The sequence below is a fragment of the Bos taurus genome, chromosome 15, assembly GCF_002263795.3.
Source record: "Bos taurus isolate L1 Dominette 01449 registration number 42190680 breed Hereford chromosome 15, ARS-UCD2.0, whole genome shotgun sequence".
Lineage (NCBI taxonomy): Eukaryota > Metazoa > Chordata > Mammalia > Artiodactyla > Bovidae > Bos > Bos taurus.
The window spans coordinates 82,833,000-82,859,943 of record NC_037342.1 but is presented as its reverse complement, the minus strand read 5'-3'; the positions used below and the strand labels follow the sequence as shown (position 1 = coordinate 82,859,943).

The following is a 26,944-nucleotide window of genomic DNA, read 5'->3' as shown; positions in this document are numbered from 1 at the left end:
TGCTGTCGGCTCAGCGGGTGACATGCCGCTGCAAGTGGCGACGAACGCAGCCCCTTCCAAAGACCTGAACGTCTCCCCCCGCCCCTCCCCCGCATTCGGCGCAAACGGTCAGTCGTGAGGACCGCCCGAGCAACTCGAAGACGGTGTCGGACGTTGGAAAGACAGTCTAGGAATCTCCGTTTTTCCAGCCCAGGCTAACTTAAGCCTGGGACTCTTCAAAGCCCTGTCCTGTGACAATCACAAGGCTTTTCTCCGCCCCGTCGGTGACGGAAAACTCGTGACTGGAACCTGAGCGCCGGGCGAACGCAGAGGAGCCGGAGGGGGCGGAGCTACAAGCCTAGACCGCGAGGAAGCCCCCGACGGGCGGCGCGTGCGCAGTCTCTCGCCGCGGGACCTCCTTCCCGCCGCTGAGACTAGGAAGCGGGACGCCAAATCTGTCCCCGCGCAGCCGCCGCCGCCGGGTGCCGAGCGGGGCGGCCGCCCTCTCCGAGGCGCGCCTGCGCACGTCCCCACGCACGCTCCGGCGTACGGCGGCGGCCAGGGGTCGCGAGCCGGTGGAGGACCCGCGCACGGAGGAGCCCGGAGAGTCGGCGCCTCTTCCCTCCCTCTCCCATTCCCCTCCCCGCTCCCTCTCCCCCCCTCCCCAAGAATGTTCCGCTACGAGGTGAGCCGCCGCGACCGGAAGTGACCCCTCCCTCGGTCCCGCACAAGCCCAGCTCTCTTTCAGTCTCTCTCTCACGCGCGTCGGTCCCGCGCTCTGGGGAGGAGGGAGCGGCCGGGGGAACCCGCGGGACCCCGCGGAAGGCGTCGGTTTGGGGTCGCGGGTTTCAGCCGCGGGTGGAGAGCCAGCTTTGGGCGGGGGGGTGGGGGCGGGATCGCCCTGTCGGTGGCCGGCGGAGAGAGCTGACCTCTGTGTTGGGCTGGGGCGGGCCCGTGAAGTACCGTGACCACACAGCCCCCCGCCCCCGCCTCGGAGGAGCGCCGAGTAGAGAGCCTTGCACCCGCAGCCGGTGATTCCTGTGGAGGACTCACTCGGGAAAGGCCAGAGACGCGTTTCCCGCCCTGGACACGGAAGCGTCTCCCCCTCACAAACGGGCGATCGTCAGGTCCCGGGGGCCCGGACTTGCCTTCTGACTGGGGCCGAGGACTGTTTACTGAAGAGGACTGGGGGTTGGGGAGGGGCGTGTCCCGCAGGAGTTCCTTGGGGGCGAGCGGACGGAGACGTGGGCTGGGGGAAGGTCCCGGGAATGCAGGACCAGTCGAGAGTCTTGGCGCTGTCGCTAACTCGCCGTGTGACCTCTAGCGACTCCTGATGCCTTGGACAGGGTTTCTGGGACTTGTAGAACTGACAGGGTTGATCTAGGTGATCCCTAAGAGTCTCTCCAATTTGAGAAGCAGTGATTTGGTTCAGTAGACTTTCGTGATTTGCGAGTGCTTGGAGAAGTTGCCTCTGATGTGGACGCAGTCGCTTGCTTGTTTCGTGTTGAGTTTGGGAGGACTTAAGATGGGTAGACTGGCCCTTGAACCTAACTTTTCGTTTGGGAACAGCCTCGCTGAGAGGTGGTCAGTCAAGGTATATCAGAAATGTGCCTGCAGAGAGAGTGGATTTCCGACCCTGAGTCTTTGAAAACTGTGGACACATAGACCTTCTATTTGATAGGAATGGCTCAAGATCAAACTGACTTTATGAAAATATGGAGAGAAGCGATGAGATGCAGTAGGCAAAATTCCCAAGAAAACTTGGAAAATTAATCAGTTGAAAAGTGAAATGAAGAGGGAGGGAAGGGAGTGTTTAGAACACACCTAGGTTGTTATGGTGATATCTAGCATTGTTTAGCAGTATCCAGTGTTTGTCTAAAACTGTGCCTCCTTTGAGCCTCACAACACCTCTGAAGGAGATGGTATTGTCCCTGCATTACCACTTAAAGAGACTGTGGTTTAAAGTCTAACACAGCCTGAGACACAATAGGTGCTCAGGAGGTATTGAATGAATTAATCAGAAGGGGTGTGGCTTGTCCAGGTTGGCATCTTTTGTAGGAGTAGAGACTGAGCTTGAACTCGTCACATCACAATTTTTCAAGAGTTCACTGTGATTGAAAACTTAGCTTTCTCTTTTACCACCGAGTTTGAGCGTATAGGAAAACAAAATGTGTGAAGGAAAATGGAGAGAAAGCTTTAAAAGGGCTTAATAGTTGAGAACATGACATGAACATGGGAAAGATGAGAATTTCAGTGAAAAATAACTCAGGCAAAAAAAGTGTTCATTTTCAGTTGTCATTGTAACAAGTGATGGAAAGGAAGTTGCAGGCCTAATTTCTTGGTTGCATGAGGAAATGCTATTATTAGAGCCTTGATAAATAGAGAAATGGAAGTTTGGGGGAAGAGGTTAAATAAATAGGAAAGGGAAGCTGAAAGAAAAGGTACTGAATCTTCCAATGTCAGGGAAATCGGGGTATAGAAAAAATGCCATCTGTACAGAAAGTCATAATGAAGCTATTGTGTAGATTGGTAAGGTAAGAACATTTTTAGAACATTTTGAAAATGAGGTTGTGAACTTCCTGAATAGCTAATCTTTTTTTCTCTCTCTTTTTTTTTTTTAAGTCTTTGGAGGATTGTCCTCTGGATGAAGATGAAGATGCATTTCAGGGCCTGGGAGAGGAGGACGAAGAGATTGATCAATTCAATGATGATACATTTGGGTCAGGTGCAGTTGGTAAGTGACAGCTTTCTTTTATAATGTCTCGGTCTCCTGCTCTTTTCAAATGCTGTCTTTTATCAGCATTGATACTTTTGTCTTAGCAGGAATATCCTCATTCACAGAGTTGGCAGACTTCTATTCTTCACTCCAAGCATCTACCGTGCTCCTCTGGGCTTCTGTTTGCCTCACTTACAAAAACCAGGTGTTTTTCTAAGCCGTGTCCCTCCCAGCTTTATGATCTGTGGCCCTCAGTTGACACTATGAGAAAATCAAGTGATTAGAGAAGTACACATTTTATAAAGGCTGAAAATAATCCTGCTGCTAAGTCACTTCAGTCGTGTCCGACTCTATGCGACCCCGTAGACGGCAGCCCACCAGGCTCCCCCATCCCTGGGATTCTCCAGGCAAGAACACTGGAGTGGCTTGCCATTTCCTTCTCCAGAAAATAATCCTAGAAGAAGTAAATATTTATTTGTGGAACATACAACTTAACTAGTGGACTAGGAGAAAACTCAGGTTCTGATATGTATGTTTTAAAATTTAGTTGATCAGTAGTATATAGCATGATCCTCTGTTGTACTGTAGTATATTCAGTTAAATAGAGTTTTTGATTCCAAGAATTTTGGTGATAGAAAGTCTTCATAAATTAGAAAAGTGCTGTGTACAAATGAGATTTTCTCATCCCTGGAGATAGATAAATATTTCAGGAATTGGAAGAGGTTAAAAAATTAAAGAGCCAAACTAAACTAGAGGTCATGGTTATAATTACTGAGATGAGAAATTTAGGGGGCAAGTTTATATGATAAAGTCTGAAATTTGAGATTCTGGAACAAGCATACTAATAAGTTAAACTGCACTTAAAAGATGAGTAGGTGAGGGAATTCCCTAGCGGTCCAGTGCTTAAGGCTGAACTCTCACTGCCAAGGGCCCCGGTTCCATTTCTGGTTGGAGAACTAAGATCCAGCATGTGCGAGGCCAAAAAGAGAGGGAGATGCGGCTATCTTTGATGGTGTTGAAAAACAACAGTGACCGCATTTACACTGGGATGTGTGAATGTGTGGAGTTTCTTTGAACTCTGTCTAAGCAACAAATATTCAAACTTAAGTAATAAGAAGAGGAAACTTATCAGTATTGAGTAACCCCAAAATGTTGAATATCAAAAACAAAGAAGGTCTTTAAAAACGTCGTATTGGTTACTGGTTTTGCAGTGACCTAAATGACTTGTTTGTTTAAGCTTAGACCGAGTTAACTGGCAAAAATGAAAAAATGTTCTCTGTTCAGTCAGGGTTTAGAGAATTCACTGGAGAGCTAAAACTGCCACTTTTGGGAGCAGGAAGAGAAGTATTTAAGGTGGAAGCAAGGCTCATTACAAAAGGGAACTGAAGACCTTTTGGATTCCAGCCGTAGTTTAAGGGAAGACCTCGTCCCAGAGGATGATCTAAGATGCTGTTCTTTCTCCAGGGAGATCACAGGGAAGGAGGGGAAGAACAGAGAATGGTGGGAGCAGGGGGCTGATGGAAATTGCAGATTATATTTGAAACTTTAGTAAAAACCTATAGAATACAATAAAGCTCCAAACAAGTGTGTGCTTGCTTCTGGAACTCTTTCTCTCTTAAAATAGTGTGCCGAATGTTACCATTGTGTAGCAAATTTGTCTGTATTAAAATGAAATATGTTAAGACAGGACATAGCAAATGTCCTCAGTTTTGAACCTGGACTGGAGAGAAATAATAGTCTTGCCTTTTCCCTGACTTCCAGAGTGCTTGACAGTCTTTTTTTTTCTGAGTTTCTCCCAAGATAAGGAAAGTATTGCCCTAAAAGAATTTTAAAGTATGCAGAATTGTATTTTATGGGATGGAAAAGCAAAAAGTGCACACACATTGAAAAAGCCCCTAGGGTTACACAGTAAAAGAACAGGTGGTAAAAAGGTAAGAGCTGCGAAATCGCATGTGGATAGGGCAGCCCGTTTCTGTACCCTGAGGCACAAGGATGGTTAAGGACTTCTTGGTCTACAGAGTCTGTAGTTGAGAAAAGATTTCTAAATGTGAGCCCTTAACATTGAGACAATTGTAAGGTTAAAATCCTAGTTCCTCCTAACACCTTGATATAAATAGTATACAGATTTATAAAAAGAACATTTCTAAGTCCACCTGTGACTTGTTTAATGTACTTCCACAGATGGGTAGAGAATTTAAACAAGGAGGTAGAATGTTAGACCTATGACATATGTTTTGACTTGATGGTTTTTAACTCAAGGAGTGAGTGTCTTGAGTAATACCTGTTAATACAGTAGTTATTTTAAGTCACTGGCTACAAATGCTCTGATGTCACCTTTCCGTAAGAAACTAGTCAGTGTCTTTGCATGGAAAAAAATATTTGCATCATCTTTGAGCAATAAATGGGCCATAGTAACCTCAACTCATTCTCTAAAAATGAAAGCTTACACTTCCAAGGTACTTATTAGATGCTCGGGACCATTCTAAATGTTTTACATATATTATCAATCCTGATAGCAATCTTATGAGGTAGGCACTATTATTATCGTCATTTTAGCCAATGAAGAAGGAAAGTGCCAGAGGGGTTAAGTAACTATAAATACAATCAGTGTAAACTACAAGTTATGTTTAACAGTATTTGGGGAATCCTTGGAAATCTGCCTCCACGTGGAAGGATCCTCATTGTTTCTTCCTCCTTTTTACTGATAACTGCTGAAATCTTTAGAGACTGAGATTGCTCTAAAGTTAAATTAACTCTACTTCTTTTTATTTTGTTTTTATTCAGATATATCCCAGAGACAGATTTGAAGGGAATTGCCACAACAAGTACGTGTTTATAAAAGCAGACAGGATTTTAGTAACTCACATCTGGGTATAGGTTAATTTTTTTTAACATTTGTATTTATTTGGCTGTACTGAGTCTTAGTTGCATCACATGAGAATCTTCACTGTGGCATGTGGGATCTAGTTCCCTGACCAGGGGTTGAACCAGGGCTCTCTGCACTGGGAGCACAGTGTTAGCCATCAGACCACCAGGGAAGTCCCAGAGTATAGGTTATAGTTAAAGGAAAATAGATATCTCTTTCCCTTCATTTCTCTTGTTGTTTTCCCCTACCCTTTATCATTTTGGTGAGTGTGGGTTGAGGTCAAACAAACAAAGGCATGTTTAACTATATTTTTCAGTCATTCAAAGAAGATACAGAGTGAAGTGTCTTTTTACACCAAGGCCATGTGTGGCCTCTGACGTTGCTTCAGGTGATTTTTCACAAAACAGGAAATACATAAAATGATGATGATGGCATTTTGTGGCATAGATTTCTTTACTTACATGTTTGAAAAAGTAACAATTCACAACAGAGCCTTTCTTACAGAATATGGCTACTAATCAGTGTTTTTTAAATTAATTACTAAGGACAAATAGATAATCGTCTTTGATGAGACATATAGTAAAGCTTCCCTGGTAGCTCAAATGGTAAAGTGTCTGCCTACAATGCGGGAGACCCAGGTTCGATCCCTGGGTCGGGAAGATCCCCTGAAGAAGGAAATGGCAACCCACTCCAGTAATCTTGCCTGGAAAATCCCATTGACCGAGGAGCCTGGTAGGCTACAGTCCGTGGAGTCGCGAAGAGTTGGACATGACTGAGCGACTTCACTTCACTTCATAGAAAAGTTAGTAAATAGGATTATGAGAAGTGAATGGAAACTCTTCTACATTAGAATTAATCCATTAACAAATCAGTTTCTTAAATTTGGGTAATAAATGTTTTTAAAATATCCCATAATTAGAGATCATAGACTCTTTTTTTTTCCCCCCCTTTTTTTGGCATTGTTGAGTCAATAAGGTTGGAAAAAGCAGTTGGTCCTTCAGAGCATCCTAGCTTACTCTTCTTTAGCAAAGATGACACCAAGTATTAATGTCACAATTGATTTTTGATTATGCTATTCCTTGTTTTTTTTTAATAACTGATAATTTAGTACTCTAAATTTTCATCTAAACTAGATTTTTCCCTTACTGTACATAGTACATTCAGATCTATCACAGCCCTCCAAGACTAGACAGTGGTTCTGATCGTATCAGATATCCCACTTTGTGTTTCTACTTTTAAAAATTTAACATTCCTGAAGAATTGTGGGGAAGTTTTGCTGAGTTACATATTTGTATAATGTTTAAAATTTTTTTTTTAGCAAACATGTATTTGTAAACAGGAAAAAAGAGTAAAGATACTTTTAACAAGTTCCATATGAAAGTCTAAATCTTTTTTTGAAGTAGCTACCATTTATTACACCCTTAGTATATACCAGACACTTTTTTTTCTTTGCATGTTGTTTCCAGTCCTTCTCCTTTCTTTAAATGAGATATATAGAAAAATAAAATGGGGAGGATTGTCATTAAGGACAGTTCTTCAGAATTCTGTGTTGTGATGTTAGTTATAAAGAGAATTACCTATTGTCTGTGTTGGATTTGCAGAACATATAAAACTAAAATAAGAATAAAAATATGTAACGTATGCAAGAGAATACATGGGGTTTTGGTGGGTTAGATGAGGCAAAGGTAAGAATTGAAATGAAAAGATTATTTAGAGAAAGCGTCAGTGAGGAGGGAAAGAGAGGTGTCTGAATTTGAATGCTAAAGGCGAAATAGTAGCGCTTTTATGATGGAGGTAGAAGGGAATGATGAGTGATGTGGTTAAGGAGCCTGGAATGAAAGAGGTGATGGAGATGAGGTCTAGTTCTGGAGAAGCTGATAAAGGCTTCTGTAGATTTTCATCTGTGAAATAATCCTCTGTCAGCATAAACAATGAGAAAATAGCCTAGGATCAGTGATACAGACTCCATAGTAGTGTACAGAAACGGAGACAGTTAAAGAAGAGAGCTGAGCCTCACCTTTCCCCTGACGTACTGCAGTAGCCTGCTAACAGACCTCCATTCTTCCCGTAGTGCGACCCCCTTCTCCCCAAATCTGTTTTCAGCACAGCAACCAGATCAATTCTTTCAGCAAGCCCAGCCACATCCTGACTTCTCGGGGTCCCATTTCAGAGCAGCTCTAAAGGACCCCCGAGAGCTCCCCCCAATCCACGCCAACCTCATTTTTCTTCTCCCTTCACCCGTGTTCGTTCCAGTCCAAACGCAGTCCTTGCTGCTTCTGAAAATTGTCAGTCTCTCATTTTAAGTCCTCTATACTGACCGTCCTTTGCCTGAGACACGCTTCCCCTAGATATCCACGTGGCTAACTTTTTAACTCTTGAATTTTTGCTCAAATGTCACTTCCCTTGATGTATGCCATGATGTATGCCGTGATGTATGCCATGCACCTAGAACAGTGTTTGTCACATGATAGATGCTCAAAACACACTAACTGGATGAAAGGAATGGATTTAAAAGCTTGTAAAGAAGATGACAGTTATCTAAGAGAAAGTCGTATGCTAGCATGAGTTTTTGCCTAAAATGGAACAGAATCTCAAAGCCACAGGTTGTAGTACACATATATATCACCAATTTAGAAATCAGTTTCAGAATATAATCTAGATGCCATTGCTAATGTATTAATCTATTACTCTAAAAGTTTGAATTTTATTCCTGATAGTATGTTTGTTCTCAATAGTGAGAAGCCCACTTTAAATGTGCCCCCTTAATTTAAATCTTATTTCATGTGTCTAGGTGGAAATTTAACTTCCCACCTGTCTTCTGGAGTTGGAATTGTTTATTTGGTTAACAGAAGAATTTCATGAAACTTTTTATTCCAATATGAACTCTGTTTCTTTTTCTGATTTCCTCATAGATGATGATTGGCAGGAAGCACATGAGCGCCTGGCTGAACTGGAAGAGAAGCTACCTGCAGCAGTTAATGAACAAAGTGGCAATGGAGAAAGGGATGAGATGGACTTGTTGGGTGACCATGAGGAGAATCTGGCAGAGAGGCTCAGCAAGATGGTGATTGAAAATGAACTTGAAGACCCAGCTATCATGAGGGCGGTACAGACCAGGCCCGTGTTGCAAGTAAGTGGCTGTGAGCTGATTTACCATACTGAGAGAATTACACATGCCATAGAAATTTGGTGATATTATTCCTTATGATAGCAGTTCTAGACATGAAGTTGGGGTATAAGGTATTTTCTAGAATGCTGTAGTTTCTTTATCCTCAACAGTTGCAGCTCTTTGAGAGCTTTGTTCACTACAAACTGGTAAGTTCCCCAGAGAGCCTGCACTGTTCCACACTTTGTATGTGTTTTCCTTTCTTGCTAGCCCCAACCAGGAAGTCTCAATTCCAGCATCTGGGATGGATCTGAAGTTCTGAGGCGAATCCGAGGACCACTGCTTGCTCAGGTATTAAACGTTTTCTCATTATATAAAATTCCTAGCATCCGCAGCCTGGCTCCTGTTATTGCCCTTCCCTTACTGGAGTGATGTATAGATGTATGTTCTCTGCTGGCCTCGTGTTGGTCACATCGTCCAGCAGCCATAGCTGAACCTCAGACTCCATGGTAATGCTCACTTGATTGTGCTTTCCTTTGAAATGGTTGAAAGGGAGCCATTGGAACATGAAAATTTTGGCAGCTTATGATCTCAATTTCAATTAAAGTCATTTTAGGGGCTTCCCAGGTGACGCTAGTGATAAAGAATCTGCCTGCAGTGCAAGAGTTGCAAGAGACACGGGTTCTATCCCTGGGCCGGGAAGATCCCCTGGAGTAGGAAATGGGAACTCGCTCCAGTATTCTTGCCTGGAATACACGGACAGAGGAACCTGGCGGGCTACAGTCTGTAGGGCTGCAGAGAGTTGGACACGACCAAGCGACTGAACGCACACAACACACACACACACAGTCATTTTTAGGCACAACTGTCAGGACAGAGCAGACCGATGTTGGCCAGTGGTTGAGGGTGACGGGAGAGGCGACTGCAAATGGGCAGCGCTGAGGCAGTTTGGGGAGTGACAGAACTGCTGAGTCTTGATTTTGGCGGCAGGTCCGTGACTCTGCATTTATCAGAATTTAGTCCTATACGCCACAGAGGGTAAATTTTATTGGATGTGAAATAAAACTAAATAAAAATTAAAAAAATAATTTCTCAAGGTATTGGGCGTCTGTAAAGGTGATGAAGAGATTTCAAGCTAGCTAATTTTTTTAACACTACTTCCTCAATTAGGAAATGCCTACAGTGTCTGTGTTAGAATATGCCTTGCCTCAGAGGCCCCCCCAGGGCCCAGAAGACGATCGGGACCTTTCCGAGCGCGCATTACCAAGGCGGTCCACCTCGCCTGTCATTGGGAGTCCTCCTGTTAGAGCTGTCCCCATAGGCACCCCACCTAAGCAGATGGCTGTGCCCAGCTTCAACCAGCAGGTACCTCTCCTCAACAGGCACTCAGCCCAGGATACTGGGAATCTGGGCAAAACTCTTTGGGAAATGTGCTACTGGGAGGAGGGTGGAAGTGTGGGGTAGGCATTAGATTAGAAAGAAAAATAGCTGATTAGAGGAGAAGTTAGCACAAACAAGAGACACATTCCCCAATGCCCTTTGCTGGTGCTGCTCCTGTTGCTGCTGCCTTTTAATTGGGGGAGAAAAAGGGTAGTTAACCACATTTAGTGTAAATATCCGTTTTAAAGTGTTTTACTGGCTGCCCAAAACCTTGGCAGAGAGGTAGCTGAAAGCTGGGGGGAGTGGGGACACACAGCATTGTCCACATCCCTTTTTACCTTTAAGATATCCCTGCTTTCCCTAGAGCCTGTGCAGTCCTGTTCCATAGACTTCCCTCCACCTGAAACCAGCAGCTGGAAAGGAAGGCCAATGTGGAAGGTATGGGGGGAGGGTGGTGTTGGTATGGCCTAGTTAGGCTCAATATCCTCTGAAATGGTGGAGTCACAGTGGACACAAAAGAGCTGAGCATGGCGGCCATATCACAGGGGCTTCAGAATAGGACTTAGTTAATCCTCCAGCTTTCTTATTCCATCTCCCTCACTGCTACCAAAACATATCCTCTTGGAGAGAATTTGCAAGTCAGAGTATCTGCTGGTACCTCCCTCAGATAGCATGGAAGGGTGGGGATAACTGGAGAATTAGCTAAATCTTCCTCAGTTAAAAAGTGGCACGTTGCTTGATATTTGTGAGAGGAAGTGACCGAAGGTTCTACACGTGGACCAAAGCCATAGCAGTTTGCTTAGAAGTAGGGCTTCGCATTGAGTTCTGTGTCTCTGCCAGTACTCGAGGGGAGGGGGTACAGGTGGAGGGAAAACTGGCTTCACTGAGTGCAGTTGTATGTGTGCTTGTCCTTGTAGATTCTGTGTCCAAAGCCTGTCCACGTTCGGCCCCCAATGCCGCCACGGTATCCTGCTCCCTATGGTGAGAGGATGTCTCCAAACCAGCTCTGCAGTGTCCCGGTATGCCGCTCTGCAGCCTAGTGAAGACGTGCAGTGTGTGTTTTCTGATCAGTGCCTGGTGTATCGATACCTCCTAAATGATACATGTTTTTCATAATCTCCATACTTGAATTTCTGGATCTTAAGAGTACCCAGGTCAGGAAACATGGTTCATTGTGTTCAGCTATTTCTTACCTCAACTAATTTCGTATCTTTAAAGATCTAAACTTGATATGATCTGGTTTCGTGCTGTTACAGTCCTTCGTTCTCCTGCTTCCTTTTCCCATTACATAATCCTAGTGGTTCGTAACTCCTAGCGTTACTCTCTCTTACGTCCCTTCAGTGGACAGCTCAGCTCTACCCTTTGGGAGTTTTCCTGTCCATGTCTATTCTGCGTTTCTAGTGCGTTCCCCTGTTATTTCTCTGTTTTTATGGTATGACTCTAATGTTTTCGTTTCCTTTTTTTTTTTTTTAGAACTCCTCCCTGCTGGGCCACCCTTTTCCCCCTAGCGTCCCTCCTGTCCTCAGCCCCCTCCAGAGAGCACAGCTTCTTGGAGGAGCACAGGTAAGCGTAGGATTAGCTTAGCCCGTAAAGAGCTCACCTGACTTTCCTAGCGTTCACTAGCTCACATTCCCCCCCCACTTTTTTTATTCTCGCTACTAATCAATTCCTACTGCCTCTTCTTTCTTCCCCCCATTACTTTCTCAAGCAAAGTTATTGATGGAAACAGTATTCACTGTTCTGTGGATGAAAGTAAGGGGACCTGCCAATCAACTAAATCCAAGATCTTGTTCTTCTTGCAGCTACAGCCTGGACGGATGTCTCCCAGCCAGTTTGCACGGGTCCCTGGATTCGTGGGCAGCCCACTTGCCGCCATGAATCCCAAGCTGTTGCAAGGGCGAATTGGACAGATGCTCCCCCCGGCGCCAGGCTTCCGCGCCTTCTTCAGCGCCCCACCCCCCACTACACCACCCCCTCCGCAGCAGCACCCCCCTGGCCCAGGACCCCACCTGCAAAACCTAAGGTATACAGAGGAGTGTGACTGTCCCTGGTCCGCTGAGTCTCTTGATTGTTGACGTTTAGTGATAGAAGGTAGCAGTCTCCTTGCTATTTTCAAATGATGTATTTTGAGCTGTTATTTGATCCTCAAGTTGCCAAACACAGAAATGTTGGATGGTCTCCAAGGTTTCATATGAATCACATTTCCCTCCAGTCATGTGCTTCCTGGGCTTCCCAGGTGGCTCAGTGATAAAGAACTGCCTGCCAGTGCTGGAGAGGTGGGTTCCATCCCTGGGTCGGAAAGATCCCCTGGAGAAGGAAATGGCAACCCCTTCCAGGATTCTTGCCTGAGAAATCCCATGGACAGAGGAGCCTGATGGGCTGCAGTCCTTGGGGTCGCAAAGAGTAGGGCACAATTCAGCAACTAAACAACAACAAGATGCTTCCTACTTACATTTGCACGTTAATAATCACCTTTTTCATTTCTTCTGAAGTTTCTTATGTCTCACGTATCCATTCGACACACACACATAATGCGTGAAGTGCTGCTCACCTAACAAGACTTGTCTTACACTACGGAGCAGAGAGGGGAGTCCCTGATGGTCCCGTGGTTAGGACTCAGTGCTTTTACTGCCATGGCCCATGTTCAGTCAGGGGAACTGAGATCCAGCAAGGTACATCGTGCAACCAAAAAAAAAAGAGGAACAGAGAAATAGATGCTGAGTTGTCAGCTAATCTCAGTGCTTAGCTACTTGCTTGCTTCCACTGGGATTTTACGATAGAGGTTTAAGTTCCTGCTTCAGTGAAATTGTGTTTTATTATATATCACGTTGTCTCAGGGTTCTCCTAAGAAGCAGAACCAGTAGGATATAAAGAAGATATTTACTTTAAGGCATTGGCTTACATGATTGTGGGGCTAGGAAGTCCAAAATCCGTAGGGCAGGCCAGCAGGCTGGACATTCTGTCGGAAGTTGTGGTTGCAACCTGAGGTCTGAATTTGTAGGGCAGGTGAGCAGGCTGGAAACTCAGTCAGGCCTTCCCATGTTCCAGTCTTGAGGCAAAATTCCTTCTCTGGGAAACTGGTTTTCCTTTTAGGGCCTTCAACTGATAGGCAAGGCCCACCCACGTTATCTAGGGCCATCTCTCTATCTCTTAAAGTTAGTAATTGTAAATGTTAATAGCATCTACAGAATACCATCACAGCAACGTCTAGATGAGTGTCCAAACAACTGGGTGTCTGAGACAAGTCGACATATTAAATCAACTGTCACAGGTATATTCTCAGTGTCATTTCCAAATGTGAACTTGAGTACATTAAATTTAGTTAGAGACTTCTCTTTAACAGTTAGGAGCAAAGAGAATTAAACTCGCTTACTGCTGATTCAGATTTTATGATTGTCTTCTTGGGAGTTGATAATTGTCTTTCGTGGAAGATATGAAAATACAGCTATGTCTTCCTTATGAAAGATCTTCTTAGAGTAGACACCAACATTCTCTTGGGTGAACCTGTGTGAAGTTATCCAGTTATTGACCACATTCTTTAAAGCTTCAGGTCATCAGAAGGACAGAACTGAACATCTTTCCCTTTTTTCTTAGATCACAGGCTCCAATGTTTAGACCAGACACAACCCACCTTCATCCACAGCACCGTCGACTTTTGCATCAGAGACAGCAACAGAATAGAAAGTAAGTACTTAACCTTCTCTTTTGTGGTTTCTTAATTTAGGTTTCATTTTTGACCTATCTAGCTTACTTTTTAAGTAAATTTAATCAATATTGAGCTTATTTCAATTGGCTAAGTCAGGTTATATGTGCTATTTTATGTAACGCACAAGCTTTGAATGACTAGAGCTTATCAACTTATTTCCAAGTTAATATAATTCTGAAATGCAGTTTAGATCTGGGGTGGGGGGTGGTCAACTTATTATACTCACTCCTTATCAAATTCTTCCCATACTTTTAACTACATTTTATTTACCATCTCGGCTCAGAGGTAATCTTGAAGTATAGTCTCTAACATTACATTGGGGTCTTATGTAAAGCCAACAGCCACTTTATTTTTGCCTCTGTTTCATCCTCATTCAAATATATATTTATATATGTGGCCCCAGCTGTGTACCAGCTACTGTGGTCAGTTTGGGGGATTAGAAGAAGAACAAGACACAACAAGCCCTTGCTTTCATGGAGCTTATATTTTATTATCATTCTTATACATAAAATAAGAGAATTAAACATAACTTTGAAGTTTTTACAGCTTTCCCTTTTATGGTTCTTTGTGTATAATTTCCTTTTTCTTTCAAAAAAAAAATTCTGGAATATTTTTTGCAGAGGTAAAAAACTAGTATGGGCCTTTAAGACACAAAAAATAAAAACCATAAAGGAAAAGATTAATAATACATTGACTGTTAAAATACAAGCTTCTCAGGCCTGCAGTTGACATTATGGTATTGTGCATTTCAGAATTTAAAAGGGTAGATCTCATGTTAAGCATCTTATCCCCCCAACTCCTCAAAAAGGGAAGAAGAACAAAGGGACCCAAGGAGTGGGTGTATCCGTCTAGTGCCTTTTTTATGCTGATGGCATGACAAGTGTTTGCATTTTTCCAGACTTACTGATTTGTATACATTGAATTGTATGTTTCTTTGTACAGTAGTTATCACTGAATAAAGGTGTTTACAAATATTTTTTATGAAATTGTAAAAATATATTAAATTTCTGTATAACAAAAGGCATCAAACACAAGCATGCAGTTTTCCAATAGAGGAAACCTACATGGCTCATAAAAATGCAAAGATTTTCAGGCTCACCTGTATTGAGAAGAGTGCAGACTGAAATTAGATAATCATTTTATATCCTCAGACGGCAAAACATGACGTCTCTCAACACTCTTGTTGTTAGCAGGAGTGGAATATATGTAGCCTTTGGAGAGAGAATTTGGCAATAAACGATAAGGGTGACAATGTAGGTACATTGAATCCTAACAGTTTCACTTTTCAGAACATACCTGGGGGTATGTCATCACTGTGGACAAGTATGAAACACATAATGCTGATTAAGAATCAAGGAGCAGAATTTCATGCCTGATTCCATTTGTGTAAAATGGAGCACTACTGTATGATATTTAAAGGTAGATGTACCAGTAATACAAGTATAAAAATATTTCATGAAGGATATGTATCAGAGTTAGGATAGTGGTTCCTATAGGAAGGAAGGGAAGCTGGAAACTGTGCTCTCGAGGGGCACAGGTGTGCCTTCAACTGTAAATGTAGCACTGTGTTACTTTAATATCACTTTTTAAAAATCTGAAGCAAATTTGACCAAATAATTTTTTCATTAAGTCCAAATGGTGAATAAATGGATTTTTGAATGTTTGCTGGACCTTTCTATGTGTTTAAAGTATATCATAATTTTCAACAAGTTTCTTAAAAGTATGTAGACTTGGAGTCAAGTTGGCCTGTGCTCAGACCTCACTGCTGCTAGGTGTATTGCTTTGGGCAAGGCACCTGATCTCTTCTGAGCTCAGCTTATCGTCTCAAGTGGGGAAAATAAACCTAGGGACCTCCTAGGGTTGTTGTGGGGCTTACACACAAGTCCGTAGGTGAAGGTGCTTAGCTTATGGTGAGGCACCGGATCTTAGCGTAGTCCTCTGGTTAGGTACTGCATAGCTCTTTCCTCTCAAATTTTGTTAAGATTCTATTCTTTTTCACTCCTTTTTTAATAAAAGCAAAGGGGAATTTATTTTTTAGTTGGCCTGGTTTACTCCAGTATTGTTACAAGGCGTAATTCATGTGTCCTCTCGGAGTGCATATGACCTGTATTTCTTTTCCAGTCAACATCGGAATCTCAACGGTGCAGGAGACAGAGGGAGTCACCGGAGCAGTCATCAGGATCATATCCGAAAGGATCCGTATGCCAACCTCATGCTGCAGCGAGAAAAAGACTGGGTCTCTAAAATCCAGATGATGCAACTGCAAAGCACTGATCCCTACCTGGATGATTTTTATTATCAGGTATGTACTCTGTGCCAGTCTGAAAGATAAGTTTAGTCACTTACCCTGGTGAAGGTACTCAGTTAAATACTGGTAGAATTTTCTTCTGAGGTAGTCTTCAAGTGGGTAAGAATTTTGTCCCGTTTTTCAAGCTGAAGAATCTCTCACAATATTCGCTGAAAGGTTTGCAAATATGCCTTTTATTTCTAAACTTTAGAGACTCTCAAACCAATATTTTCAAATCTTTTTGGCATCAGTAATCTGGTTCTTAAAATTAAGAATCTTGGCAATCTAATGATGTTTCCATTGATGCTAATTTTGAAGGCGGGATTTTTTGATAAGTTCTTCACAATCTGACAAAAGTTAAAAGCCAGTACATATAGAGCACGAGCAGCATCGCTGCCACTGGTATAAGCCGCTTCATGGTAAAGAGCGGCCGTGTGCTGCGCTTGCTGCAAATGAAACCGTCTTCTCGTGTGGTAGAATTACTTTGAAAAACTGGAGAAACTGTCAGCTGCTGAAGAAATGCAAGGTGACGGCCCAAAAAAGGAGCGCACCAAGCTCATCACGCCTCAGGTGGCCAAGCTGGAGCACACCTACAAGCCAGGTGAGGTCGCGTCCCCACGCCCACGGCGGGGAGGCGCGCCGTGCTGCTGGTGGGACAGCGCAGCAGCAGCGTGTGGATGATGGGATGCAGACGTGTGAGACCGATGGCACACGGCACCGCTGTCCTTGACAGACGCGGAGGCCACCGATTCAAGTGCGGAGTGGATATTTTGACAGATGACCTTTTAAGTCCATTTCTACTTGAGATTCTGTGACTTTTTAAAATGTTATAGTTTCTAGTATCCATAAAATAGATAAAGGGGAAGATACTTCAGACTTTTTATTATTATAACCAAAAAAAAATGGGAAAGGATAGGTTTTGTTAAGACATGGCCTTAGATAATACATAGATTTTTGTGGTGAATTTTTAGGTCTGGAGTAAAGACTAGAGAACATAGGACCTCCCTGGCAGCCTAGTGGTTAAGACTGTGCTTCCGCAGCAGGGGCTTGAGTTCCATCCCTGGTCAGGGAACTAAAGTCCGCACATGCAGCACAGCGGGGCTGAACCCACCTCCCAGTGCAAGGCACAGAGGAGACACGGGCTCGATCCCTGGGTCAGGAAGATCCCCTAGAGAAGGAAATGGCAACCTGCTTCAGTATTCTTGCTTGGGAAATCGCACGGACAGAGGAGCCTGGCGGGCTGCAGTCCATGAGGCCACAGAGAGTTGGACACGACTCAGCAACTAAACAACAACAGGCCGTGCAGTGGGGCCAGAAAAGAGAGACTGATGATCTTTTGAATGCTGTCTGCCTGTGTTGCTGGGTTTTTACTTGTTGGCAATTTTTTGTCCTTGCAGTGCAGTTTGAGGGCTCTTTGGGAAAGCTCACTGTCTCTAGTGTGAATAATCCCCGAAAAATGATTGATGCTGTTGTGACGTCTCGGAGTGAGGATGATGTAAGTAGCCACAGAATTGTGTGTTTAAGGAAGTCTGGGTCAGCACTGCTTCTTTGACGGTCCCTGGGTTGGAATCCTAAGGCAGCCAGGCAGGACCTGGGGTGGCAGGAGCCTTTGAACTGGGTAACCCTGGCTACAAACAGCATTAGCTGTTTATTCCAGTTTTTAAAACTATCGTTTTCTGTGTGTTTAAGATTTTCCTATGATATCTTCATTTTCCATTGCATTCTCCAATACCTTTTGCTTATCTGTGAATTTAGTTAATAGTTTATGTGTGGGTTTATTCAGTCAACTCCGTGACCTTTGTCCACGTTACTTTTGTTTGATTATTAATCTTCACAGTCCTGTCACAAATAGAATTACCTATAGAATTTACCAGCAGTAAATTATTCTTAACGTGGTTAAAGAGTTCATATTGAAATGTCTTGTTTTTTTTTAGGAGACAAAAGAAAAACAGGTTCGGGACAAAAGACGAAAAACCCTTTTCATAATTGAGAAAGTAAGTTTTAGAATTGCTAAAGTTGCTGTAGTTAGTTTCAATTAAGCGAACTGTGAAATGTATGTGTACGCAACACGTGGGAAAGTAAGCAATCGGTTAGTGTCCTGTGATCTTAATTAACGTACATGGTTGTGTAAAGTGCCTATTGTGTACAGGGCGTGCTGGAAGGGAATGTGGTTTACTTCACCTGTGGCCTCATGGAGAAAGCACTGCAGTTACAATTAGAAGTCCTGGGGTTTTGTCCAAGCTTGTTCAGTTAACAGCTGAGTGTTTTAGGGCAGGGCATCTTTCTAAGAAAATGAAAAGAAAAATTGTTCTGCCTGTGAATGGATTGTCTGTTCAGTCAGTTCACGTGTATTTATTGACCGTTCCCTGGGTGCTGGGCACTGTCCCGGGTTCTACGGAGAATCAGCAGTAGGCAGCTCGTGTTGGACCATAAACACCGTGTTGTGGGGCATGGAGTATAGGAGTTAAGAGCGCAGACTCTGAGAACAGGCTCCAAATCACGTCTTTTTCATTTCTCACCAAGCCTGTGACTTGGGGCAAGTTATTTAACCTTTCTGTGCTGTCTTTATCTTTAAAAATGAAAATGCTGAGAGTCTCTTCTCACTGGGCTGTGGTGAGTACTCCATGAGTGAGTATCTGCACGGCGCTTGGAGCGGGGCCTGGGACCCTGTAGTCGTTAGCTGTTACGTGTTCACAGATAGAGGCATCACGGGACGCAGTGGCGCCTGTTGTTCACGTTACTAACAGTGCCGCTGCTGGAAAATTTGGAAAGTGGAGAATCGTTTCCTCACCATCGCCTGCTGGATTAGCGGTCAAGAAGGGACAGGGAACAATACCTGAAGGCGGTTGTCTTTTTTAAGTTGTTTCACAGTGTTTCTCTGGATTAAGAGAGCAGGCTCTCCCTCCCGCTGTCACTTCCATGAGCTTTCACTCTTACGTTGTTGTCTACTCGTCCTGAACGGCCAAGCTGTTCACCTGATGTTCTGAGTTTGCTGAGGCCGGCTTTGTCTCTCCCTTAGACCTATAGTTTACTGCTTGATGTGGAGGATTACGAAAGGCGTTATCTCCTAAGTCTGGAAGAAGAGCGACCTGCCCTGATGGATGAAAGAAAGCACAAAATTTGTTGCATGTATGACAACTTAAGGGGGAAATTGCCTGGACAGGAGAGGTAAGAATTGTGTCCTTTGGTAAAAACGTTAGTCTCGCTAGATTCCTTTGGGCTTTATACATTCTACCCTTACCCTTCTTTACCATTTCAGTAAGCTCAGAGTCTTTCCTTTTGGCCTAACTCAAATGCCGCTCCATATAAAACATTTTAGAATCCTTTTGAGCCGGGGAGGAAAATCTCTGTATCTTGAGTTCATTTATTTAGCAAGTACCTCTTCAGTATCTGTTAGGAACGGTGCTGGACACTGGAGACAGTGAGAAACAGTATTTAGCTTCTTTTGTTGAGCTTAGAGACTGTATCTAGTTTATGCTTGTGTGTTGTGTGTGTGTTAGTCACTCAGTTGTGTCCGACTCTTTGCCACCCCACGGACTGTAGCCCACCAGGCTTCTCTGTCCATGGAATTCTGCAGGCAAGAATACTGGAGTGGATTGCCATTCCCTTCTCCAGAGGAACTTCCCAACCCAGGAATTAACCATGTAATCTTTATGTATTTTGTTTCCTACTAAGATGGAAAGTGTAAACATTCATACTTTCTTGGGGTTGCCATACAATTGTTATTTGCTGTGGAAGCCAATCAGTCTTCCAGTGAAGACTAAGCTTCTTAGTATGATTTCTCTGTCTGTCATCTCTCTCCTACCCAGTATCTGGAATAGAATCTTGCTAATGGTAAATGTTCTAGAAATCACAATATTTATTTGATAAATCCAAGAGGACACTCCCTTTGTCTTTGCCCATTCAAGAGAATTGATGATTCTTTTAAGCTAGGACATATGCAAAACAAAACTTTTTGAAAAGGACCTTCTTTTTAGTACATCTTTTCCGGAGTTGGACTGACAGGGAGCTTGGTTGAATAAATCTGGGTTTCTCCATAGATTGGACTGTTATGCAGCCAGTAAAATCTATAAAGTATTATGTATTGCCATGGAAAAGTGTTCATAAGAAGTTGTCAAGTGAAAAAAGTCAAGTAACAAGCCATATAAATTATATGGATCCCCCCTTTTTAAAAAATGAAAGATAAAAATATATAATACACAGCAAAAATGCCTTCAAAATGATAACACTAGTAAGTTATCTCTGAGATTATGAATATTATTTTATATATATATATATATATATATTTCCAGATTTTGCTGTTTTAACTATGTCATTTGTGTAGTTACTTAAAAGTTAGTAAAGGAAATCAATGCCTATAGTTTGATTAGTTTTTTTAATGTACAATTTTTGAAATGATTTTCAGTATTCATGAAACTCGAAGAATTTACTTTTTATTATTTGGTTGAGAGTTGGTAAAGTAATTCTCACTGCTTTGTAGTACAGATCATTGCAGAGTGAAAATAAATGCAGTGTGTTCATCTAGTAACATGTAAGAGGAGAAAGGGGGTTTTTCTATTGTTCTTGCTGACCTAAGTTGGCATTTTCTTCCCCCGCAGGCCGAGTGATGACCACTTTGTACAGATCATGTGTATCCGAAAGGGGAAGAGAATGGTAGCCCGGATTCTGCCTTTCCTCTCCACAGAGCAAGCAGCTGACATTCTCATGACAACAGCCAGGAACCTCCCTTTCCTCATCAAGAAGGACGCACAGGATGAGGTGACCCGCCACGTGGGGTCCTCTTTCCTTTGGGTCTTCACAGTGGATAAGATTTCTAGAAGCCAGACTTCTTATTTTTCCCCCTTATCCCTTTTGTGTTCTTTTACCTAATCTTTGGCTCAATCATTTGAGTATTTAAAGCAAAAACTTTACTCCAAGCCTGTATTTTTAATGCGACTTCTTTATCCAACAGACCGTGTTCCTAAACATGAGGAAAGCAGTAATTCCATCTTATGTGGCACAGTTGTTAAGCTGTGATCTGTATTAGAACTGCTTTGGAAGCAAATAGTTCAGCCCTACCCCAGACTTGCTGAATTGGTGTTTACAGAGAGAAGACCAGGCCCCCAGCTGGGCCTGACCGCTCACTATTTGCCATTCATGATCCTGGTTACCTTATTGGATATAAAGTATCATTCATGGGCTGTTATTAGTGGCTTAACACTGACCTGTAGACTTGAATGGTGTCCCACAAGAACTGGGCCAGTGCTTTTAAGCAGTTTAAACTGGGCTAGAATTTGTGGGTTTCATTTTCTTTATTATTAATCATAGTATTTTAAATTTTATTTATGTTTGACTGTGCTGGGTCTTTGTTGCTGCACGGGCATTCCCCTAGTCGCGGCAAGCAGGGCTGCTCTAGTTACGGTGCTCAGGCTTCTCTTGTTGCGGAGCACAGGCTCTCAGGGGTGTGGGCTTCAGTAGTTGGGGTTCACTGGCATAGTTACTCCAAGGCGTGTGGGATCCTCCTGCACCAGGGATCAAACCCACGTCTCCTGAACTAGCAGGCACAGTCTGTACTGCTGAGCCACTGGGGAGCCGTGGGCTAGAATCTGAAGCATGAGTATCAAGTTTGTAAGAACTGTTCTCTGCTTATTCCTATCACGATCCTTGAAAGATTAGCAAAATTCGAAATAGTATTAGAAGTTCAAAGCAAGAAATTGATACGGTTAGCGCAAAGGGCTAATATCATTAAGTATGAGATTCAAAGTAATAGAATTCATGCGAATGAACCCGAGTGAAATTTATTCTTTTACTCATTTATGAGTGAAAATTATTCTTTCTGAAATAATAGAATTGAAAGAATTTCTTCACTCAGCAAATACTAAGCACTTCTATGTCCCAGGCACTGTTATATAGATCCTATAAGTATAGCACCTAATTCTTGGTGCTAGGAGTTAGGAACCCAGAGAGGCCTGCTGTAGTGGAGCTTACGTGCTAGTGAGGAAAACTTGGTTGAATATAGAGGCTAAGATTTTACCTGTATGTGTTAAAGAGTAATAGACCACATCTCTAAATACTGTTTGTTTGAAGTAATAGCAGGTTCCAGGTCTGAGGCATAAAATGTACAAGATAATCATGGAGTATCATGTCAGAAACCAAGAAAGCTGAAAGATTACTATGGTTCTGTGTAAAAGACGCACAGACCAACTTGAAGGAACCTCGTTTCTGTCACAATGGGATAATTTGTGTCAGAAACAAAAATTAACATCAGTGGATTGCTGTAGATCGGATATGTTTAATGAGTTCATAATGATATGAAAAAAATGTAGAGATTGCTTGGTCATCAACTCATTATTCTGAAAAGTGGTAAGTAAAGGAAAAGAAACATTTATCCTGCCTCATTACAGCCAAATGTCAAGGAGACTAGAGTGTTGATATTAGGAAGTTCTCCTTTATAGAATTTCAGCTAATAAATTCCAAAGAAACAAGAAAATTGCCGTTTTACAAGCTCCTAATGGAAAAAACAGTCTGTCTCAGCAGCAGCCATTACTGGAGCTGAAAGCGTGGGCCAGAGGCGAATGGGGATTTTCTCATTTCTTTGGTTGGGGCAGGCTGGCCACACCTGAACCCCCAGACGACCACCAGCCCCACTGAGGGAAGCAGTGCAACTGCGTGCTTCCTGACCCCGCGCAGAGGGAGCGCTCAGCTCTCCATGGGTGTCCTTGCTGCGCACCGCCCTGCCCCCTCTGCTGAACTCGAGTTCAGTCAAACCTCTGATCCTAATTACTAGTTTTTATGGGGGAAAGACTGAAGATTGGGTCATTCTTAAGTGATACCACAGAGGTGCCATTAGCGAGATTCAAATTATGGGACAAATGACCCAGTTTCTTCAAATAAAATGGCACGAGAAAAGGAGATGGGCAAGTGACAGAAGACCTGTTAACAGATTCTAAAAGCCTTAGAGCCACCATGCAGCGTGTGGATCCGATTTGAATCATCGTTAGAACAAATCGGCTCCTAGACATTTCTGAGACAGTTGGACTAATTTGAGTTTGGAGTGGATATTAGATGATCGTTAAGGAGTTAAACTTCCACAGGTACGATAATATTGTGACAGAATTGAACTATTGCTATTTATGACAAAGATGATGTGACATGGGAAGAACATAGATTTAATGAGGTTGGCACCCTGTTACTGACTGAATTGTTGAAGTTGGGTTGTGGGTACGTGGACTTCACTATACCGTTGTGTGCACTTCTGTGTGTGTTTGAAAATGCTCTGGGCTTCCCAGGGGGAACTAGCAGTAAAGAACCCGCCTGCCAGTGCAGGAGACGTGAGAGACACGGGTGCAGTCCCTGGGTCGGGAAGATCCCCTGGAGGAGGGCATTCTCGCCTGGAGAATCCCATGGACAGAGGAGCCTGGTGGGCTACAGTCCATAGGGTCGCACAGAGTTGGACACAACTGAAGTGACTTAGCACGCACGCAAGAATGCTTTAATTTTTAAAGCTCTGTTTATTTAGAATAGTCTATCATGAAAAAGAGTCTTCTCTATTCTTGAATGCTACTTAAAGTAGAACCAGCCTTCATTTTTTATGCTGTGGTCATTGAGTGCTGGAAGCACCCTTGATTTCAAGCGTCATAACCCAGTTACACCAGTAGCTCTGTATTTTAGTTTCCCAGCCTGGGCCTTATGGCAAAGCAGAATGAGTGAACTAGCAGGCTGGAATCCAACAGCCTTGAATTCTGGTTCTGGCTACTAGCTTTGTAACCAAAGTCTGGGTTTCTGATCACTTAGCTTCTCTGATCTATAAACATTGATTGATCATTTCTCTGTTTCCTCATTGAGCTTTTATAAAGATAAATCAAGATACCATTAAGTCTGAAAATACTTCTCAGTAACTCTCTGACTCTAGGAATTTACCTATGTTAGACTGCCTCGCACAGCAGTTAAGCTGGCAGTTTACTCACGGCTTCTCTGTGTCTTGGAGCCTGAGGGTCTGTCCTGTCCACCATGTGCTTTTAGCCCATAGTGCCGGTACAGTGTGAGCATCTGAGTACTTGTACAGTGAATACCGATGTTCTGTCATGTATCTTGCTCTGTATTTGAGAAGTGATTTTGCCCCCTTGCTTCACACAAGTAATGATGTTCCTGTACGAGTGGAAAAAATTCTCAGCAGTTACCGTGGAATCTGCTGCTGAGATGCTGACAGTATCTGCCAGACTTGTCAGGCTCCTTTGTTACATCTTGCCTGGGGCAGTGGGTACCCCTCCGTCCCTGCCCACTAATGGGTATAGCTGAAGTAGCAGTTAACCAGACTGTGACGGCCTGTCCGTTCTGTTTTTCGGTAGGTGCTGCCATGCCTATTGAGTCCCTTCTCTCTCCTCCTCTACCATCTTCCACCAGTGACCGTCACCAGCCTTCTGCAGCAGCTGATGAACCTACCTCAGAGTGCAGCGGCCCCAGCTCCGTCCAACCCGCACCTCTCTGCCGTGCTCCAGAACAAGGTGAGCCCTGAGCCCTGCGAGCCTTCTCAGTCCGAGGTATGGGTACAAATGATGGCCGCTGTGGCCGTCTTGGCGGGAAACAGGAGGGTGAGGGGGTTGGGGCTGTAACCTCAGCGGGGAGCTCCATTAAGCTCGTGGTGACAGAAGCTGGAGATGGTAGTGATTTTCACAAGACAGGGTGCTCTGTACCTCACATGGAGAAAACCCGGTGTGTGTCGGGGTACAGACTCCTTTGGTCCCCCGCTGTGCCATCCCAGCAGCAGCTGCCACGCTTGCGTCCTCAGTGGGTGTGGAATTTAGGGCTCCACTCTGCATCAGGAGAGGAGGGTTTAGAGGGCTGAAGGGTGTGGGGGAGCTGGCCTCCTCACTTGGAGCTCTAACCACCGACTTCTACTTAATCTCAATGGCCAGCTCTTAGTCTCACGCCACACCTGAGTGCAGGGAAAGCTGGAAACATCTCTGAGTTCACGCCATTGTCACCATGGGTGAAGTCAGATCTAGTAGGAGGAGAGAGGATTAGGTAGGTAATGAGCAGTCTCTGTCATAAGACATCCCAGTTCATATTTCGTTTATATCAGATTAAAGATCCAGAGACTCCCAGGGGAAGCATAAATACAGAAGGAGAGTGATAAGCTTTTAGACAGAGCAGGTTTCCACTCCTCGTCGGCCGCGTCCTAGGTTTGTGACCATGAACAGATCATTTTGCTTTGCTGAGCCACGGTTTCCTGATCTGTAAAGTGGAGGTGATGGCAGCGTCACTTAGATGAGCAGGCAGCTGTGAATGTTGCAGTTTAATGCTGGGTACACAGTGGCGCTCACTCGGGACCATCCGTTAACAGTAAAGGGAAAAGGAGACTGAGGCGGGTTTTCTTCTGGCACCTGAAAACCTGGAGAGCCTGGCTCGAAGGGCAGTGAGCACCTCAGAGACTGAGAGGGTGGCGGTGCCTTGGGACGCAAGACAGGGGTCCCAAAGTTGTGTGCCTTCCTCGTTATTTGGTCTCTTAGCTTTAATTTTGATAAAGGCAGTCAAAAAGCCTGAAGTCAGACGAGATTATGTAACCTGTTGTTTTTCTGACAGTGACATGAAGGGAACTTTGTGGAAAGGCAAGGTTATCCTCTGTGAGGTGAACTCAGAAAGGGGGGATGGAATCCCAGAATCTGCCCAGCTTCTCGTCACGGGCTGCGAGAGCCACAATTCACGCGTTTAACCTCAGTTTTGGCCATGTTTGTGCCCCTTTAGAGTCCACGTTTTCTGCTCTTACTGCCCACGGAGTAAAATAAATATTTATATATCTCTCTGCAGCATGTTGCTAAATTTTAACAGTCCTAGATATGGTAGATGAATCTGTTTATCCTCTCTCTTTTTTTATCTTTTAAACTCTCATTAACACCCTCTAAGCCTTTATATTTCCAGATACGTATGTCATTTTTTAAGGAAATGTTTTCTTTATAGCCTAATCCTTCCATTTCTTTTTATTTTCCTACAGGGCTTTAACACCTGTTTTCTTAATTCAAACTCTATTTTTTTGTTTGTTTTTTCTATATACTTTAATTTTCTGTATCAAAATTTGTCTTCATGTAACTTTCCCTTCTATTTCTGTTCTAATAAATAGGAGAAAAGCTACCCCCTGCCCATCTTGTGGCAGGGAAGAGTCCGCTTTTCATCGAAGGGTGGGATGGGGGAGCCGTTGCCCTTGAGAGAGCCTGAGCTGCTGAGTCTGGAGGGACCCCTCTGGGCTCTGCACGGGCTCGGAGCAGCATGGCGAGGGGTGCCTGCATTCAGCGCCGCCCCCTCGACCGCCTGGCCCCCCGTCGGCCGGCGCGGTGTCTCACGCCCTCTGTCTCCTCTCCTTTCTCCTCTCGCAGTTTGGCCTGTCCCTGCTCCTCGTCGTCCTGAGCCGCGGGGAAGACCTACAGAGCTCAGACGCTGCTTCAGAATTGGCGCAAAGCAACCCATGGTCAGTCTGGGCCATGTTTCTTCTTTGAAGTTCTTTCAGGTCCTCTTTTTCATTCCTTTTCTTACATTATTATCGGTTTTCCCTGTTAGGACGGAGGTGATGTTTGTGGCAACCCGAGAACTTTTGCGGATTCCCCAGACGGGCCTGGCCAAGCCAATCTCTATACCCACAAACCTAGTATCCCTCTTTTCTCGTTACGTTGACCGACAGAAACTGAACTTGCTGGAGACAAAACTGCAGTAAGTTGGAAACAGGAGGATTCCACATCTCACTGAAGTCGGCACTTTAGAAGTTACGTTGAGGAGGCTGGGGGTGGAAGGGGCATAAGACGTCATGAATCCAGTGGAAGAGATTAAAGACTTCTGTGAGATACACGAGTGTCTGCTGGGTGTAAAGCACTGTGGCCACAGCAGAACCCGCCCAGTGAAATTCCAGCTGGGGTCCAGATCTCTCAGTGACCGAT

At 43.9% G+C, this 26,944-nt stretch overlaps 1 protein-coding gene across 9 annotated transcripts in view; it reads left to right on the top strand.

The window, feature by feature from the left end:
• Positions 1-488: 488 nt before the first annotated feature.
• The window catches only part of PATL1 (PAT1 homolog 1, processing body mRNA decay factor), a 45,689-nt gene continuing 19,233 nt past the window's right edge, over positions 489-26,944 (top strand). The window contains exons 1-19 of one of the 9 annotated variants that reach the window (XM_010812957.4): positions 526-664; positions 2,602-2,713; positions 8,474-8,691; positions 8,938-9,018; positions 9,838-10,032; positions 10,414-10,485; positions 10,965-11,066; positions 11,521-11,610; positions 11,850-12,070; positions 13,642-13,731; positions 15,875-16,055; positions 16,518-16,641; positions 17,438-17,535; positions 17,975-18,034; positions 19,060-19,208; positions 20,639-20,798; positions 24,368-24,523; positions 26,390-26,481; positions 26,571-26,720. In XM_010812957.4, the coding sequence (XP_010811259.1) occupies positions 650-664; positions 2,602-2,713; positions 8,474-8,691; positions 8,938-9,018; positions 9,838-10,032; positions 10,414-10,485; positions 10,965-11,066; positions 11,521-11,610; positions 11,850-12,070; positions 13,642-13,731; positions 15,875-16,055; positions 16,518-16,641; positions 17,438-17,535; positions 17,975-18,034; positions 19,060-19,208; positions 20,639-20,798; positions 24,368-24,523; positions 26,390-26,481; positions 26,571-26,720 (2,366 nt within the window). In that variant the 5' untranslated portion in view covers positions 526-649. Of the gene's footprint in view, positions 665-710; positions 2,714-5,479; positions 5,521-8,473; positions 8,692-8,937; positions 9,019-9,837; positions 10,033-10,413; positions 10,486-10,964; positions 11,067-11,520; positions 11,611-11,849; positions 12,071-13,641; positions 13,732-15,874; positions 16,056-16,517; positions 16,642-17,437; positions 17,536-17,974; positions 18,035-19,059; positions 19,209-20,638; positions 20,799-24,367; positions 24,524-26,389; positions 26,482-26,570; positions 26,721-26,944 lie in introns of those variants that run through there. The other 8 variants (XM_024975416.2, XM_059874886.1, XM_024975415.2 and 5 more) reach the window with 8 other exon arrangements.